Raw genomic sequence first — 17,153 nt, 5'->3', positions numbered from 1 at the left:
GTGTTCGGTCTCAGGATCAATGAGACGATGCGCAGACCCACCTGACCGCTCCACTGATGTTAAAGTCGGTATCGGTCTCGTCCAGACACGTGTCCAGTGTGACCATGTCGCTGCCCTGAGAAAGCAGGTCGTCTGTCGGGTCACTCGAGGGCATCTAGACAAAGAACGACATCTTTATTTGATATAGTATATACAGATACACGTGTACAGTAGAACAACAAGCTGGGGTCAGAGCACAGGGTCAGCCATTATACGGCACCCCTGGAGCAGACAGGGTCAGGGACCTTGCTCAAGGGGTGCATAGCAGAGTCTGGATTTGAACTGGCAATCTTCTGATTAATAGCTCAAAGCTCTACCCACTAGGATTAATCCCAAAGGTGTTTCAAGCTCTGTGCACAGAGGGTGCAGGCATGTTGCTACAATCATCAGAAGGGGTGTCTACATACTTTTGGTCATGCAGTGTTTGAGTGAGTGGGCGTGTATAAAGATGGGATCTGGTGATAAATCTGGGCTGTGGGTGCAGGAGGTGAAAGTTTCGGACCTGGCTGATCTTGTGGATGAGCATGTAGCGCTCATCGGACAGCACGGTCGACGTGTCCACGTACTGCTTGGTCAGCATGTTGAGCCACAGAGTGAAACTGTCCACCATGGTCAGGAATAAAACCCAGAGGAACTTCAGCACGTCCAGAATCCTCTGCACCGTATCGCTGCCGGAACCTGGAGGGTAAGGTCACGTGATTCGGAGAAACGCACGCTCGAAACACAGCGTTAGAAACCCAAACTGGTTTTATGAGCTACTAATGAAGCATGAATTTAAAATTAAGGAAAGTTTTGGTCACTTCATGTTCCTGTTTTGGTAGGAACGCCACAAAAGACATCAGAACTCTGAACCTACCTGACTCCTCTGCGTCCCCTTCAGGCTCGGCGTCCTCCTCCTGAGATCTCTGCTCCTCCTCGAACACTGACCCGTCACCTGGTTTAAAAAATAAAGAAATAATTAAATAAAGCTTGTTGGTGACAGGGCTTGAACCAGCGAGTCCAGCACCAGTGTGCTACCACTGCCCAGTTATTCTCACCACAAGTGAGTCCAGTTTTTATCACAAGGCATCAAAAGATGCATTTTAGACTTCGTGTGATCAGATTTCCTAAATATTCCTGATCTTGTTGACAAAACACATCGAGCTGGGCGTGGCACTGTGGCAGCGGCATAGTGGAAAAATAACTGACCGATGATTGGACGGTTCTGGGCGTGATGAGATACTGACCCGAGCCTCGGGAAGGAGCGCGACGTCTCTCTCTCTCCAGTCTCTGTTCCTTCTGTCTCTGCTGTCGCTCTCGTAACGCCTGTTTAGCACTGCTCACCCACGCCTGATACGCCAACTGTGGTCCACACACACACACACACACACACACACACACACACACACACACACACACACACACACACACACACACACACACAGAGCTTTACAGACATGCTACATGAACTATGTACAGCTCCATCAGCATCATGAAACCAGTAAGTGTGTCGTGATGGGCTGCGCTGGGCGCCCCCAGTGCCTGCAGCAGACAGAATCAGCCACTGGTCTGCTGGGTGGGAAAAAACGGGACTAAAAAGGGGGCGGGGTCTTTAACTAAGGTAGTAGCCCAGGGCACCTGTACAAAAGTGGCGACAGTGTGCGTGCATGTGTCAGAGTGGGCATGCGTGGATTTGGCTCTCCTTGATTAAATGGGTCGTAAAAGTGATAGCAGTTCACAGGTGGGAATTGGAAATGACTAAATCAGGAGATAAAGGGAAAATATTCAGAGAAATAAAGAATCTGACATTTATAGTGATTGTTCTTGACAGAAGTAATAAATAATGTAAAATTTGAGAAATAGAAACACACCTCCTGTATTTGTACAGAACCCAGTCGGGCTGGTCGTTACCTGAAATGCAGATTGTCTCTGATTTTTCTGATCTTCCTCCAAAACGTCCTCGTCCTCGCTGTCTGATTCGAACAGGTAATAATCCCCCGAATGTAACACTACACACACACACACACACACACACACACACACACATTACTGTACACCATGAACATGTTAAAAGATACGAGTGTATATAAAACTCCCACACGTGTGCAGTAACCGACTGCATCTTTTCACCTGCACGAGGAGAGTTCATATGCGGATCAGCTTTGTGTACAGAGAGCCACACCCTGATCGACGCATTATCCCTCGACTCTGTGCAGGCACCATCAACCAGCCAGCAGAGGTCATAACTGAATCGGTTATGAGGAGCCCTGGTCCGGCTTTTCCACCCTGTATGAACAAAACAGCCAATCGTTTGTTCATGTGGCCGTCCAGCCCAGCCGGATGGGTTCGAAATCCCAGCTCTGGTGCGCTAGTGTGTTTTACCGCTGCGCCACCTGAGTGGCCATCTTCCTTTAATTTTTTTTTTGCAGCTTACAAAGCAAAAGTGTCTCAGCAGGACAGAAGCAGAGAAGAAAGTAAAGGAACAAAAGTGTAAAAGATTAAAAGTACCGGTTGCATGATCGATCCACGGACGGTACCACTCTTTCTTCTTCCTTCCCGGTTTCTCTTTCTCTTGGGTTTCTGTGAGGAAAAAGAGCACGAGAGACGTGACTGATACACAATAATAATAATAATAATTATACCAGTAAGGTTAGCAGGCCCTGAGATCCATGGCTCCAGTATTTTTAAACCCATCTTTCCAATCACTTATTTTATTGAAAGCCTCAGACGAGCGGGTTTGTACCTGATGGTTCTCTTTCGGACGGTTTGCGTCCCTCTTTATGTCGCTGCTGTTTATCACGAATTCTCTTCATCCTGCAAAGACACGCCGGCGTGAACATTCATACTGCGTGTTTATTTACATCTCAGACGGCACCGTGAGCCTTTATTTACAGAAGTACAAGAACGTTAAACACGAGACGGAAACTCACGAGCTCTTCAGCTGCTGAATGGATTTCTTCTCGGCCTGCTGATAAAAACGTACGTTCTTTATGATGCTGGCTTTAAACAGCTCGAACCCTCTGCAAACACACACACACACACACACACACACACACACACACACACACACACACACACACCACCGTCAGTACATAAAACTAAATACAGACACTAAAACATTCACGTGATCCAGTACCGGCGCATTTCTCTGACCCGTACAGCGGGGGGGCGAACTCACCGTGAGGCCTGGCGCGCAGACGCCTGCAGATCCGCCGTCACATGGAGGAAATAGAAGCTGATGAAGATTCTCCGCTGCAGCAGGAGAAAGAAGAAGCAGATGCTGTCCCAGATTATACCCGCCTCCTCGATGGGTAAATTGCACTCTTTATCACTCACGGACAAGGCTGCACACACACACACACACACACACACACACACACACACACACACACACACACACCGATGACACAGTGCTTAATGGTTTCATTTTATTATTATTATTATTATTATTACGGCTAATGTACGGCTAATTCTGCTCGTCTTGTATTTTTGTAGGTAAAATATGAATCATGACGCTCTGCTGGTTTTTGTACTGGTTTTGGACCCGGATCAGCCTGGGATCTTGAATTAAAACCAGTTGCAATGAGAGTTGGTGGATTACCGTGTTCTTATTACACTGGATGTATGTTTGTAGACTTACGATCGTAGTAGCCTTTGACGGTGCAGACGAGACTGAAGAGCTGAATCACCCAGCAGAACCGAGCCTGCATCTCAGATACAAACACACAGGCCAGAATCTAACACACACACACACACACACACACGATTAACTTATCAAGCTGTCAAAGCTGTAGTGTTACTAATCTCATGTGTAGCTAACATAATAAAAGTCAGTCTCAATTAAACCACGAGCTTGTCGGACGTCTCATTCCAAAGCCTGGACAGTGATCTGAATTAGCCCCAAAAATCTGTGGAACGTGTGTCCAATTATTTTTTTGTCCAATAACGTCAACTCATCATCTCATCCCAAAGGCGTGTTGTGTTTGGATTTGTTTGTAAAAAAAGAAGCTAGACTGTAAACCACATTCAGTCTGCTCTGCTTCAAAAGGATTTGTTGGTCCCTGAAGACGAGTAAAACACTCAGACGAGTGTTTATTTAAGACCGTATAACGTAACCTCAGCGTACAGAACTGGTTACATAGAGCTGATTATACAGAGCTGGTTCTTAACGTGGCACCGTTAACAGTCCACACAAAAATCAAAGCGATTCTGTCAGGATTAAGTGTTTATAAGTGACTAAATGAAAATGATGGCAGGTAGGTGTGTAAATATTACGTGTAACTCACAGACAGAGTGTTCTTGGCGATGATGACCCCCACGTTGTAGATGATCAGACAGTCCCACAGCAGAAGCCGGGTACGGGACGGTTTCACCATGAGCCGCCGGCCGAACAGCAGAAAGAAGAAGCAGGCCAGCAGGTAACCCAACCCGAATATACTGATCCGGGTCGAGCCCGTCACGAACACCACCGACAGCACGAACCAGAACAGGTAACGGAACACCAGCACCTTCGCCATGTCCAGGTACGACCTGAGAGACGGGGAGAGGAGAGAGAAACATTCCTTACACATCGTCAAAGACCCCGCCGCCCGTCACAGTCCTGTCCTTTCCCACCCAGCAGACTTTAGTGGCCAAAAAGTCACCAATTGTGCCACTAGGGGGCATCCAGTTGACCAGAAAAATGCTTTATTTTAAATAAATGTTGGATAAAACCATAGTATTTTAAGACAGAGCCTCATTGTTTTGTCTAACACAGACTGGACGGCTCTGCGGTGTGTGTGTGTGTGTGTGTGTGTGTGTGTGTGTTCTGTACAGACCTGCAGTTGATGAAATTGGGTGCTGGGTTGAACAACATGCCCTCCATGGGGTCGGGGTTGTCCTTATTTTCTCCACCCATCACCATCCATTCCTCCTTCTTCTCGTTCTCAAACACCGTCCACTGCAGCGAGGCGCTCAGCAGCAGCAGGAAGTCCGCTACACACACACACACACACACACACACACACACATTGTAAAACCCAGTACACATACACACTGGTCCTACTGGATCACAGGAGTGGAGTACAGGTGACCCACAGATAAACCCTTAAACCCTTAAAGTGGAGACCCTCACTTACCGATCAGGTTCCTGGAGTTGGGAATGGTGTAGAAATCAGGAAGGTAGATCCACTTAATCAAGGGAGAGTTGATGGTGATGGTGCTTTTCCATCTCCAGGGGTAATCTGAGGAAACACCACCTCAGATTCATTCATTCATTCACTCACATGTTGGAGAGGCGCGGCCACCCGGTAAAATATCTGTGTGTAACGTAAACAAAGAGAATGAGGACTGACCGAGACAGAGAGCAGGAGGTATCCCCACACACAGGACGTACTGGTAGATCATGAAGATGACCAGAAAGACGCAGTATTTGGGCCAGACCTGCGCGATATCCGCCCGGCGCCGCCGCACCATTATGGCCACCAACCAGCAGCCGTGAATAATCACCAGGAAGTTCATGCGCTGACCGATCACATTCACCATCATCAGGAAGCAGATCTAAAACAGACAAACGAGAGGGTACAACGTTCTCGCATCAGAACCAGCACACGCCGGATCGTCCGGTCCGGAAGAAATAATATAAAACAGACTTTATAAACAGACCTCGAGTCCGAACTTGTAGAAGCTGAAGTTGATGAAATACTTGATGCAGGGCAGCAGACCCTGGTCCAGCTTATCCCGGGTGGACTGGGGGAAGACGGCCGGGATGGAGGGAGGAGAGCGCTGGAGCTGTTTATAGTGATGGACCTGGTGTCGGTACACCGTCGCCTCGAACACCAGCAGCAGCAGCGCCATCAGATGGTTCTGAGAGCACAGAACGGCCGGATTAACTGCTTTAACTGTCTGACCTCTGGGTGGCGCTCTCACATAAAACTAATCTAAAACACTCCCCCTCCTCTTTCCCCCGACTCAAAACATTATCTAAAAACTGGGGAACGTTAATGTAGGTGTAACGATAAACGCGGCGGCTCCAGAGAAACGAAAACTAGACGCCGAACGCAGAAGATTTCAGGCACGCTGGGAAATTGAATATTTTATTACTGAAGTCAGAGGGAAGTAGGTATGTTTAATTAAAAGTATAGGGTTATCTCCCATTACAATTATAAACTGATGAGTGAAATCAACAAAATCTGAGTTTACACGACACTGTGGACGATAGATCATTAATCACTCAGATAAACAGGAAGTGGAATTGTTAGTAATCAGGAGCTCTGTTATATTTTTATTTCTTTAATTACAGAAGAGTCTGTGGCCCCGTGGTTGTGGATTTTTTTTTACTTCAGCTGGCCCCCAACAAATATCTATCTATCTATCTATCTATCTATCTATCTACTATTTAAAGTGATTAATCAAAAAAGTTAAGTTACAGGACGCAAATTCAGTCTGCAGAGTTTCTACAGATTTAATAAATACTCTGGACTAAAACGTACTGCATATATTGTTCTTGGAAACCAAAAAGCAGCTCTAACCTTACTGTAGCCTAAAGCGGTGGCGTCCTTCCTGAAGCCGAACCAGTTGGCTGGATCTACAGGAGCTCTATAAAGTGTGGAGTTCAGGATCTCGCCGACCTGTAGACTCGTCTCGTTATTTAGAGGCTGGAAAACACAGAGAGACAAAAAAATAAAGGGTGGATTTATGACTGTACGTTTTGGGGTGGAAAGGTCACACAGCCAGTTAAGACCTAAAGGCCTAAGGACCCTAGTTGATTCTTGCATCTGCTCACTGTACAGAGTTTTGTATGTTCTCCTGTGTCTGTGGGGTTTCCTGGAGGTCATGAATGACCCTGTGAGTGGACTGGCTGCTCTGAATCACCCCCGACCAGGATGAAGCAGTCAGACACACCGCCAAATTATTAGTAAAAAATAATAATAATAATAAACTGTGATAATTTTACTTTTATACTATTATAGTAAATTATTGAATCAGATCCACGTTATTAAATGCAGTTTCTAGGCAAAAACAAAGAAACGCCTATATTTGATTAAAAGGGGCACATTACACCCCTCCCCTGGTTCCAGAATTATTTAAATACACTTCACCCCGTTTAATGGGACAGATGTTTTTACTGGTTCCTCGTGTTGGGGGTATCTGGTCACTCACCAGGGTGCAGTTGTTGGAGTACTCCTCAGGTTTCACGATGCTGAGCTGGTAGAGCATCTTACAGACGATGATCACGCAGATCCAGACGGTGGAGAGGCAGGAGGCCATGGGTCTGAACCGACCGAACGGCATCGCGAACGACCACAGCACCACCAACACCAGGTTCATCACCGACGGCTGAACGGGCACGGAGAGAAAGAGCCGAGACGTGGTCAGTTAAGCACCACATTTCATCTACGTCATGTGGACGAAAGTATTGGGACACCCCTTCTAATTGCTAACTAGTGTGATAAATCAATTATATAAAGGAAATAATATGCTTCTGGCTTTGCAGCAACAGTTTAGGAAAGGCCCTTTTCAACAGCGCCACTCAACAGCTCTGGGATAAACCAGAACACCAACTGATCAATGAGTGCCCGGCCATACAAATGCTGCCAGGTCGCTCTATTGTAATAGCATTTGTTTTTGAAACAGGACGTCTGACAAGCTCACAGTCAGGCGTCCAAATACTCCTGGCCATAGTTTTTCAGCCACACCCATCACTAACAGGTGTATACAAATAATTCGCTTTCCTGCTGCTCGAGCAAGGTGCATAAAGGCGAGATTTACGCTGGTCCACCATCGCGGAGAGGTCAAGCACTCGAGTCTTAGTGATTCTACTGACCTTGGACAGCATGAGGATTGGTCAAGAGGCAAAGGAATTGAAATAGAGAATTGGAAATGACCAGAGGTACTGATCTGATCTGATTGTGGTGATCACAAAAGGTTGCCACTGTTGGACCCCTGAGCAAGGCCCTTATGCCTCGACTGCTTGCATTGTATTTATAGTTGCTCTAAATGCCCTAAATGTAAATAAAATGTAAAATATATTTTAGAACACACAGTTCAGTCACCACCTTAATAATAATGAGAAGGAAAATTCAACACAACAAATACAACAAAAGAACCCAGACCTCATCCAGCGCCACCCAGATGATGAAGAGCGCGACGATCTTGATGATGTGGAGCTCCAGGATCCTCCAGAGAAAAGCCTGAAGGTGGGTGAGAACATCAGAGAACTTCCTGAAGAGCACCATGAGTCTGTCCATCACCAAGCCCCACTTACTGGGTACCATCACTGATACAGAGAGAGATCACACAGAAATAAATACAGATCATTAAATAAATAATTAAATACAGGCTTATAAATGAGAGACTTCAGAGATTTTCTGGACTTTTGATGCGTTCATTTATTTTAATAATCCAAAATTAGGTTGTTTTAAGTTTTAATCCCGTCACGATTCACCTGATCAAAGGAAGAACGTTTGATGTCTATTAGTTTGTACATTAATTAATTTCTAATCTATTTATTCTGGATTTTCTAAAAATGTGACAAAATCTGCTTGGTCCGAAACGTACATAAAGCTAAAGAAGGTTACACTATACGGCCAAAAGTATTCGGACATCTGACCATGAGCTCGTCGGACGTCGCAGCAGCCGTTCTTCTGAGGAGCTTCTCACCAGACTTTGAGGTGTGTCTGGGTATGGGAATTTGTGCCCGTTTAGTCAAAACATGACAGCATTTGTATAACTGGGTGCTGATGCTGATGTTCTGGATCATCCCAGAACTGTTAAGTGGGGCTGAGATCAGATTACTTAAACCAGCCATGCTACAACTAAAATGGCCTTCCCTAAACACTTTGGTTCCATTCATGACAGGACAGGGAGAACATGCAAACTCCACACAAAGAGGACTGTGCTAGAACCCAGTGTGTGTAGGACGGGGTGTCCACAGACTTCTGGTAATGCAGTGTGTCACCACAACGTGGCCATCATTACTGTTACGGAGCTGAAAGCTTTTTAATGAGTGTTGATGTTCACACCTCCATCCTCTGACTGCTCGTCGTCCAGATGTGCCGTCAGGTCTTCATCCTCCTCCTCAAAACCTCCTCCTTCTGAACTCTGCAGCACCTCCGGCATCACGGCTGATCTCCTCCTGCACACACACACACACACACACACACACACAGTTACACAAGCTTGATCAGGTGATTTTATTTTACTAATTCATTTTACCACTAATTTTTCCTCCCAGTCGAAACATATCCAATTCCCCTATCATATTCCACCTCTATACTGCTGACCGAAGACAGTCGTGACTAACACACACCCCCTCGGACACATGCAGTACTGACCGCTTCTTTTCCCCTGCACCAGGCAGGTTCATACGGAGATCCGTTATGCTTAAAAATGATATCTATTTTTTTAATTCGCTAATTTTAAAGTAAATTTCATTCCACAGACGGAAACGTTTCATTAAAAGAAACCAGTTACCGTCACACCAAACTGTTTTTCTTATGCATCAGCGCCTTCCACACTGTTTACCTGCTCTGACATGAGTGTGCTTATGTAAAGCGACCCGTCATGGTTTCTAAATTTGCTTTTCATGCACGATGAGCTACGGCTTTAGTAAATTGGTTTAATCAAATGCTGTTTGTGTACAACGTATGGCTGTGTTAGAACATCCAGCCCTCACGGTGCTGTGGTACTGGTGTTACTGTACTGATGGATCATTAAAAGCTTAGTTAGTTAGTTAGTGTTATCATGTTCATGGCAGGAAGGGTTGTGATACGTCTTCTATTCACTATTCTGTTTTATTTAGTGAAGTCGTGTCTGTTGTCTGTCTGTGTTGCTTTAGTTTTGTTATTGACAGGAATATTAGGAGTGTTTTTGCTTGTGTGTTGATCACTAAAAAATAAACTATGTGCCTGTGCAGGGGTGTGACGTTCTCCAGGTCGGTGATCTCCATGAAGCGGCTGTGGAAGTAGTGAAGCTGCAGGATACAGGCCAGCAGGAAGAAACCCGGGATCAGGATACTGGTGAAGAGCTCGGACAGTTTAAACGTCTCCAGGCCGATATCAGCCAGTCTGCACAGAGAGAACACGCCCAGGTTTAAAATAAATAAACAAACACACTCACCCCTTCAAAAACAGCCATGAAAACACACACGCATGTAAATATTTACTCTCTAAGATGGTCCGGCTCACTTCAGTAAACGTATGGAAATCTGCTCGACTTGCAAACGATCTGTCAAACAAAACCCCGCCCGACATCCCCCCCACCAGCTCCGTCTCCGGAGTAAAAACAGCCGCTCAAACATGCAAACGTGTAACTAAAGCCGTACTGGTCCTCGGTGAAGCCGGTGAAGTTCTTCCAGTAATCAGGGAAGTCCTCAAACTGGTAGGTGTAGATGGCGATCAGCACCAGCATGGTGTAGGCCACCACCAACCACCAGAAGGGCTTTAAGAGTCTCCGCCACAGAGCGTAGTAAACCTGTACACACACAGAGGGAAATAAATAAAACGTGGATGTTTGTTTACATTGCAGCTCTTTGGTTTATAATTCATTATATTATGTGCAAAAATAAATAAATCTGGATTCTGTAAAGCTGCTTCCAGATAAAGCACTACTCAAATACATCAGACTTTACTTAAGATATAATACGAAAGCAATTTAATTGCAGTAAAATAAAAAAATAAAAAGATATTTTATGATATACAAATACAGTTAAAAACAAAGGCAAGGAAAATAAAACATATAACCTTACAAAAAAGAACTAGGTGTTTGGACGTCCTGTTATTTACTACACCAGTGGTTCCAAATCGTTTTACAGATTAGATATGAGACTTTTTTCCCCTGTTTTTTCCCCCTTTATCTCCTGATTTAGTCATTTCCAATTCCCGATTGCGAATCCGCTGCCACTTTTACGACCCCTGATCTGATCAAGGACAGCGGTGTAGAGGGTGGTGTAGAGTATGGATAAGGATGGTCAATCAGCTTGTTTGTGGCAGTGGTTTTCTTTCTCAGAAATCTAATCTAAACAGACATCGAAACTCATGCACAGAATGTTCACTACTAGAAACGCCAGTTGGAACAACTGTTATATATCATCTGTACACTTTTAATGACTATTTATTAGTTCAATTGTAACATTATCACCAACATTTTTCAATTATCAGTGATTTTTGTATTATTCTTTGTCTAGAATGGCTGGAATTACGGTTGTTTTATTTGTGTTTTCCCTCTGATTTCACTCTCCAAACACCCATTTACCCAAAAAAGAAAAGCAGCACAATTCCTAATCCCTAATGAACATCCGAGCTGGCCCTATAGGGGGCGGTGTTTACCTGGTAGAGGCACATGCAGAGCAGGAAGAGCAGCATGTAGACTATCTTGTAGCCCACCAGTTTTCCAGCAAAGCTCACCATGATGAACATGCCTCCACACACATAGATCCAGTACTTAGCATGCAGACTCATCACCACTCTACCCAGCAGCTTCAGGAAGGAGTCGTCCTGACCCGCACCCTCTGGGTGAAGGAAAAGAGATGAGAAAATATGATTCAACCAAAGAAATAAGCAGTTAATAAGCACAGAGGAACCTGGAGGGACGTTTTCTTGCCCCCAAAAGCTGTTCGGGTTTATACACAGGTGAACATTGTTTACACAGCACATGCCAGTGTTTTCCTTCATACAGTATTTTGCTATGTTAACTTATTTGGTATGATTCGGGACACAGGATGCTTCAACTGGCTTTTTATTACTTTTAAATAACTTTGGTCCTGCTTTGGTGCAACCCAAATCCCTCACAAGTTGTGGCTATGTGATGCTTATCTGATGCTCTCACCTCCGGTGGTGACCTCCTGCAGAGGAAAGTCCTGCGTCTTTCTCCTGCCAAACTTGTCCTTTACCGAGTGTCTTAAAAGCAGCCAGAATGTCAGGGTGAACAGCAGCTGCCCAAAAAAACACCACAAACACGTCTCACACATCACGATTACTAAAATAATGTGCTTTTATTAAACTAAAGTTCTGAACCGGACTCTCCGGAGGCCCCATCTGCTCACCATGGCTCCGAGACGTAAACAAGGATAAGGAGTCTGATCGAGTCCCAGCTGCCTCAGACTCATGAAGCCCACACGCGTGGGCAACTCGGGTTCCAGGTCCATGGCCCAGACGTAGTGCAGACCACACAGGCCGATGCCGTAGAGCAGGATGAAGGGCGAGAAGAGCATGGCGGCGTGTCGACGCGCCCGCAGCATCCATATCAGACACGCCCACAACAGCAGCACAAACGTCAGCCAGCTGTGGTAGGTTATACTCCACACCTGCAGAGGGCGAAACAGAGGACGTTATATCAGCAAATAAACACCCAGTGAGCGTCCAGTTTTACACCCGTCTGATATCAGAAATAAATCTGTTCAACTGTGGAGCGTTTCAAGTTGCAAGTTCAATTTTCAGCAGAGCTGCCAACCTAGCCAGGCGTTCATACAAGCACAATTTAAGAATAGGTAAGGTTGAAGGTTGAACAGGGACTCCCACTGCTTCCCACTGCTGCTGTAATATGCGATCTCTAAAACTGAGTGATTGGAAAATGGGGGTCATATAGAGCTTAGCGTGGCTCTCTCATCACTGGCAGGTGATAAGAAGCAGCCGCTGATCGAACCCGTATCGAAAAGGGCGTGTGGACTGTGCAATTGGGAATTGGATACAACTAAATTAGAAGATAAAAATTGTCAGTAAGGATCCCCTTGTAGCAGAGTGAAGGTGTTATAGGAACCTAAAACACTACACATCACCAGCAGCCCTGCGTTTAACTGTACGTGATAACATTATGAGGTTAATGATGATGGAGGCAGAAGGAGGTTCGGTTACCATCATGGCGATGAGAGCGCAGATATAACTCTGCTGCATGATCATCCTCCCTACTGATAGCAGAGGACTGTCCACTTCCTGCTCCTGCTCCTCCGCAGTGTCCATCCCAGGTCCTGAAACACACACACACACACACACACACACACACACACACACACACACACACACACACACACACACACACACACACACACACACACACACACACACAGAGGGTCGGAGATGGTGTAAGCGGTCGTAAAGCTTCCTAATTTACCTTGAAAATAACCTTATTGTGACTTTCTGGACCAACATCAGTGCCCAGCCTTAAAAATGCTGCCATCTTTTCACTAAGCACAAATTCCCACAGACGTACAGTCTTGTGAGAAGCTTCTCAGAAGAGCGACTGTCGTTCTAGCTGAGATGATCACACAGAGGTCGCTCTGTTTTGTTTAATAGCATTTCTTTTTGAAAAGGGATTCTTTTTCAAATCAAACTTACGGTCAGGCGTCCAAATACTTGTGGCCACACAGTAACTAATTCCAAGCTATTTAAAGCTATTTTTATTATATTTTAGATGTGCTAATATGCAACTATGTCTCCTACTGTCTGGTCGAGGAGCAGACATGAGGGGGGAGAGATTACCGAAAGAGGAGTGTGGTAAACCGTACCTGCGGCTCTTGGTAAGATTCCATTACTGACGATGGTTATATTTAATATTTTATTTGCTGCAGGGTATAAACACATCCCTGGTACATCTATTTAACTAAAAAGCAACAAAGCTCATGCAATCAGGAATCTCTGCCTCATGTTAGGTCGTATTTGGCTCAGACCTGTCTGTTATTTTCTGATGTTGGGCCACAATGATCGATATTATTTCTCATCCCAGACCGCTCGTTTCTCCTACCTAGATCATGCTGACTGGAACCGTTAGTGCTCTGAACTTTGGCGTTAGTGTCGGATTCCTGGCCGGGACTTTCACTCGTATCCAGCAGCATTTGCTGTAACATAAAAACAGCACAATTACACACGATACCAAACTGTCCGACACGCAGTCAACGCTGTAATTTTCACAAATAGTAAAAACAGTAACGGAAACTTGCAGAATCACCGCTCTGATCTCGGGTTGTTCAGATTTATTGGTGTAGTTGGAAGTTAGGAAAACATTCGGTGCTGGATGTACTTACGGGAGAGTACTTAATGCAAAACGTGACGTATTGAGGATACAACATACTCCTGCAACAAACCTAAAAGCCAAAACTGCCCTCAAAGATGTCAACCAAAAGATGGATCATCAGCCAAGACGAAAACCTTTCTACACAGTCACCATCCAATGCTTTTTTAATGCCGTCAGCAAAAAATGATTTGGGTTGAGCTCGTAGCCACTGATGCGCCGCTGCTTTCACATCATCATCACATGAAAATCTTCTTCCCCTTAAAGCTTCTCCAAGCGTCCAAAAAAGTGTAAATCAGATGGAGCTAAATCCGAACTATAAGCGCCTCTCAGACTTAAACGATTACTACTCGTCCTCCCACCCTCACCGCTTATAACCACAATCTAAAAGTGCGGAAACTTTTTGAAGATCCTTCATGTATATATACAGTACACGGTAAAGCTTTCCGTGAGACTCCACCGCTGGCTGGTGTAATAAAACAGGTGCTGGAGGGGGTACCTGTGCTTCTGTTTTACAACTTCAAATGTACCTTAGTGTCATCCTCACTGGAGCTTCTCCTGTCTGCCCCCCACGGCTTCAGCTCCAAATCCTCTCCCTCCTTACTCCGGTCAGCTCTGTCAACCTGAACAGCCAATCACAGCGCACGTCGTTAAGAAAGAAGCCAGATATACAATCACTGACGATTGGGATCGGGTCCATGTCGTGTGCGAGCACCTGGTCGGGGTGAGCGGCACTGCCGATCTTGAAGACGGTTACCACGGTGATGTAGAGGAGGAAGAGGACGCCGGGGTTGACGTACACCGGCCAGTCGTGTTCGGTGTTGATGACGAGGTCGTAGGAGGTGGCGGAGCAGTTAGCAGGGGAGATGATGTCCTTCAGTCCGAAGAGCCTGAAAGGAGAGAGGAAACTGATGCTGAAATAACTAATCCAGTACTAATCCAGACTACATTTTTACCACGCAACCAGAGCTATCTTCATGGGGTACTGCATCCCATCATGCAACAGGGCCAGTTTCAACATGACATTATAAAAGTGGGTGCACCCTATAGTATGGTTTGCTTTTGTCACATACATACTGCTACTGGGATCAGCATGCAGTATGTACCAAATGCAGTATGCCATATGTATTAAGTGCAGTATAAAGTATATACATAGTGCAGTATGTAGTATGTACTGAGTGCAGTATGCAGTATATAATGAGTGCGGTATACAGTATATACATAGTGCAGTATGTAGTATATACTAAATGCAGTATGCACTAATTGCAGTATATAGTATATAATGAGCAGTATGCATTATGTACTAAGTGCAGTATGCACTAATTGCTGTATACAGTATATAATGAGTGTAGTATGTAATATGTACTAAATGCAATATACAGTATGTACTAAGTGTTGTATACAGTATATACAGAGTGTAGTATGCAGTATATAGTAGTTGCAGGATACAGTATTTACTAAGTGTAGTATGTAGTATGTACTAAATGCAGTATGCAGTATACACTAAGAGAAATGTGCAGTATATAGTAAGTGCAGTATGCTGTATATACTAGGTGCAGTATACAGTAAGTACTAGTATGAATACTAGTATGGACTAGTAATCAGATGGTTGTTCAAGCACCTCCCCCCACTGCCAAGTTGCCCCTGTTGCCCCTGCTGGGAGAAGGCTCTTAACCCTCACTTGCTCTAATTGTGTTCAGTCATAATTCTAAGTCGCTTTGGATAAAATCGTCGGCTAAATGCAGCTAATGTAAATGTAAACAAAAAGCGAGAATGTAAATGCAAATTCTCTTCAGCTGCTTCTCGTTTTCACACACAAACAAATAATGACAGCGGCCGAGCAGTCCAAACATCTCTGTAAAGACCAGCTCCGGTATTTAGGACATGCTGGGTCCAGTACAAAAACCATCGTGTGCTCTCAGAAACCGACCTGGACGTTTATTAAATCCCTGAAACGCACCAGTATGGATATCAGGAGTGTTGGGAGCGTACCTGGCCCACAAGCTGCTCGGGTTTAGGAAGTTCTGCGCCAGGATGCTCTGGTACAGGTACAAACACACCAGGTGACCGGCCGTGAACAAGCCCACCATCACACACAGCGCGTTGAAGCCCAGCTGGCTGATGGGAAGGTGGCAGGCCCACCAAGTGCAGATTCCAATGAAGAGCAGGAAGTAAATGGAGGAGAAGGCTGAAGGTAGCGTGATACCTGAGGAGAGCAGATCAAAGGAAACCATTAGATGTATGGTACTTATATTTTGTTTGCCCCCCCCCCCCCCCCCCCCCCCCCCCCCCCTGCCACCAGCCACTTCTTTTCACCTACAAGGGGCGGAGTCTTACAGTATAGAATGCAAAGAGCCACATACTGCCATTCGAGATCAGACGTCCCTCGCGCAGGTGCCTCAATAGCCCCAGCAACTAGGAACCCCGTTTCGGCCCTCGTCCCGCCCCCTACAGACACGCAGCCAATCATGTGTCTGTGTACCCACAGGGCTTTGTGTCATGCACGTTTTCTTACCTGCGACCCCCAGCAGGGCGACAGTCAGCAGCTTCCCCATGGTGTGGAACAAGCGTCGTGCAAAAGCTCTAAAACGAGCACAAAGCTGAGCTGCTGCTCTGGTCCTCTCCTCCAGTTTAACATCTTCCTTTTCTTCATCATCGTCTTCCTCTTCCTCCTTCTCATCCTGCTCTTCCTCATCTGTTCCAACATTCTGAAATAAGAACCAACGAGAACACCAGCGTTTTGTTATGTGAACCTAGAAGTCAAGATTTTTTTTTCATTAAAGCTTCCAGTTTCAGAACCAAAGATCCATGGTGGTTCCAGGTCTCACCACAGCATCCCTACTGGGTTCAGGTCTGGATTTTGGCCAGGCCACTGTAAAACTAAAGTGTTTTATCAGATATACTTGATATTTAGATGTGAATTTGCTTTTGGATCATCGTGTCACGGCATTAAACCTCAGCTTTAACTCAGGGACACATGATGGGTGTAATCTTTCTCTTCCCCCCTCCCATCTTTTTCCTGAAGTCGCAAGCACTCCCATACCATCGTACCGTCTGTGATTGTTGGTACTAGAAGTGGTTTTATCTTTGCTACACTCCAGTGATTTATTTCCAAAGTGGAATAAAGAACTGATGACTGATCTGTGTCAACA

The 17,153-nt window shown here is 45.3% G+C and overlaps 1 protein-coding gene across 2 annotated transcripts in view; it reads right to left on the bottom strand.

Annotated features, from left to right (window-relative positions):
• The window catches only part of piezo1 (piezo type mechanosensitive ion channel component 1 (Er blood group)), a 60,934-nt gene that overhangs the window by 8,624 nt on the left and 35,157 nt on the right, over positions 1 to 17,153 (bottom strand). For both annotated transcript variants that reach the window (XM_062989882.1, XM_062989881.1), the window contains 30 exons: positions 16,517 to 16,709; positions 15,994 to 16,207; positions 14,717 to 14,891; positions 14,532 to 14,624; positions 13,735 to 13,828; positions 12,849 to 12,961; positions 12,041 to 12,301; positions 11,824 to 11,929; positions 11,325 to 11,506; positions 10,322 to 10,470; positions 9,906 to 10,064; positions 9,021 to 9,133; positions 8,112 to 8,275; positions 7,159 to 7,335; positions 6,528 to 6,653; positions 5,662 to 5,862; positions 5,352 to 5,556; positions 5,136 to 5,240; positions 4,836 to 4,992; positions 4,305 to 4,548; positions 3,659 to 3,755; positions 3,197 to 3,362; positions 2,949 to 3,038; positions 2,762 to 2,832; positions 2,527 to 2,598; positions 1,930 to 2,027; positions 1,266 to 1,380; positions 896 to 973; positions 542 to 717; positions 42 to 154 (listed from right to left, as the gene is read on the bottom strand). In XM_062989882.1, the coding sequence (XP_062845952.1) occupies positions 42 to 154; positions 542 to 717; positions 896 to 973; positions 1,266 to 1,380; positions 1,930 to 2,027; positions 2,527 to 2,598; positions 2,762 to 2,832; positions 2,949 to 3,038; positions 3,197 to 3,362; positions 3,659 to 3,755; positions 4,305 to 4,548; positions 4,836 to 4,992; positions 5,136 to 5,240; positions 5,352 to 5,556; positions 5,662 to 5,862; positions 6,528 to 6,653; positions 7,159 to 7,335; positions 8,112 to 8,275; positions 9,021 to 9,133; positions 9,906 to 10,064; positions 10,322 to 10,470; positions 11,325 to 11,506; positions 11,824 to 11,929; positions 12,041 to 12,301; positions 12,849 to 12,961; positions 13,735 to 13,828; positions 14,532 to 14,624; positions 14,717 to 14,891; positions 15,994 to 16,207; positions 16,517 to 16,709 (4,307 nt within the window). The remainder of the gene's footprint in view (positions 1 to 41; positions 155 to 541; positions 718 to 895; positions 974 to 1,265; positions 1,381 to 1,929; positions 2,028 to 2,526; positions 2,599 to 2,761; positions 2,833 to 2,948; positions 3,039 to 3,196; positions 3,363 to 3,658; positions 3,756 to 4,304; positions 4,549 to 4,835; positions 4,993 to 5,135; positions 5,241 to 5,351; positions 5,557 to 5,661; positions 5,863 to 6,527; positions 6,654 to 7,158; positions 7,336 to 8,111; positions 8,276 to 9,020; positions 9,134 to 9,905; positions 10,065 to 10,321; positions 10,471 to 11,324; positions 11,507 to 11,823; positions 11,930 to 12,040; positions 12,302 to 12,848; positions 12,962 to 13,734; positions 13,829 to 14,531; positions 14,625 to 14,716; positions 14,892 to 15,993; positions 16,208 to 16,516; positions 16,710 to 17,153) is intronic.

The sequence above is a fragment of the Trichomycterus rosablanca genome, chromosome 27 (genome assembly GCF_030014385.1).
Source record: "Trichomycterus rosablanca isolate fTriRos1 chromosome 27, fTriRos1.hap1, whole genome shotgun sequence".
NCBI lineage: Eukaryota > Metazoa > Chordata > Actinopteri > Siluriformes > Trichomycteridae > Trichomycterus > Trichomycterus rosablanca.
The sequence above is the reverse complement of the archived record's forward strand: the minus strand, read 5'-3'. Positions and strand labels throughout refer to the sequence as shown.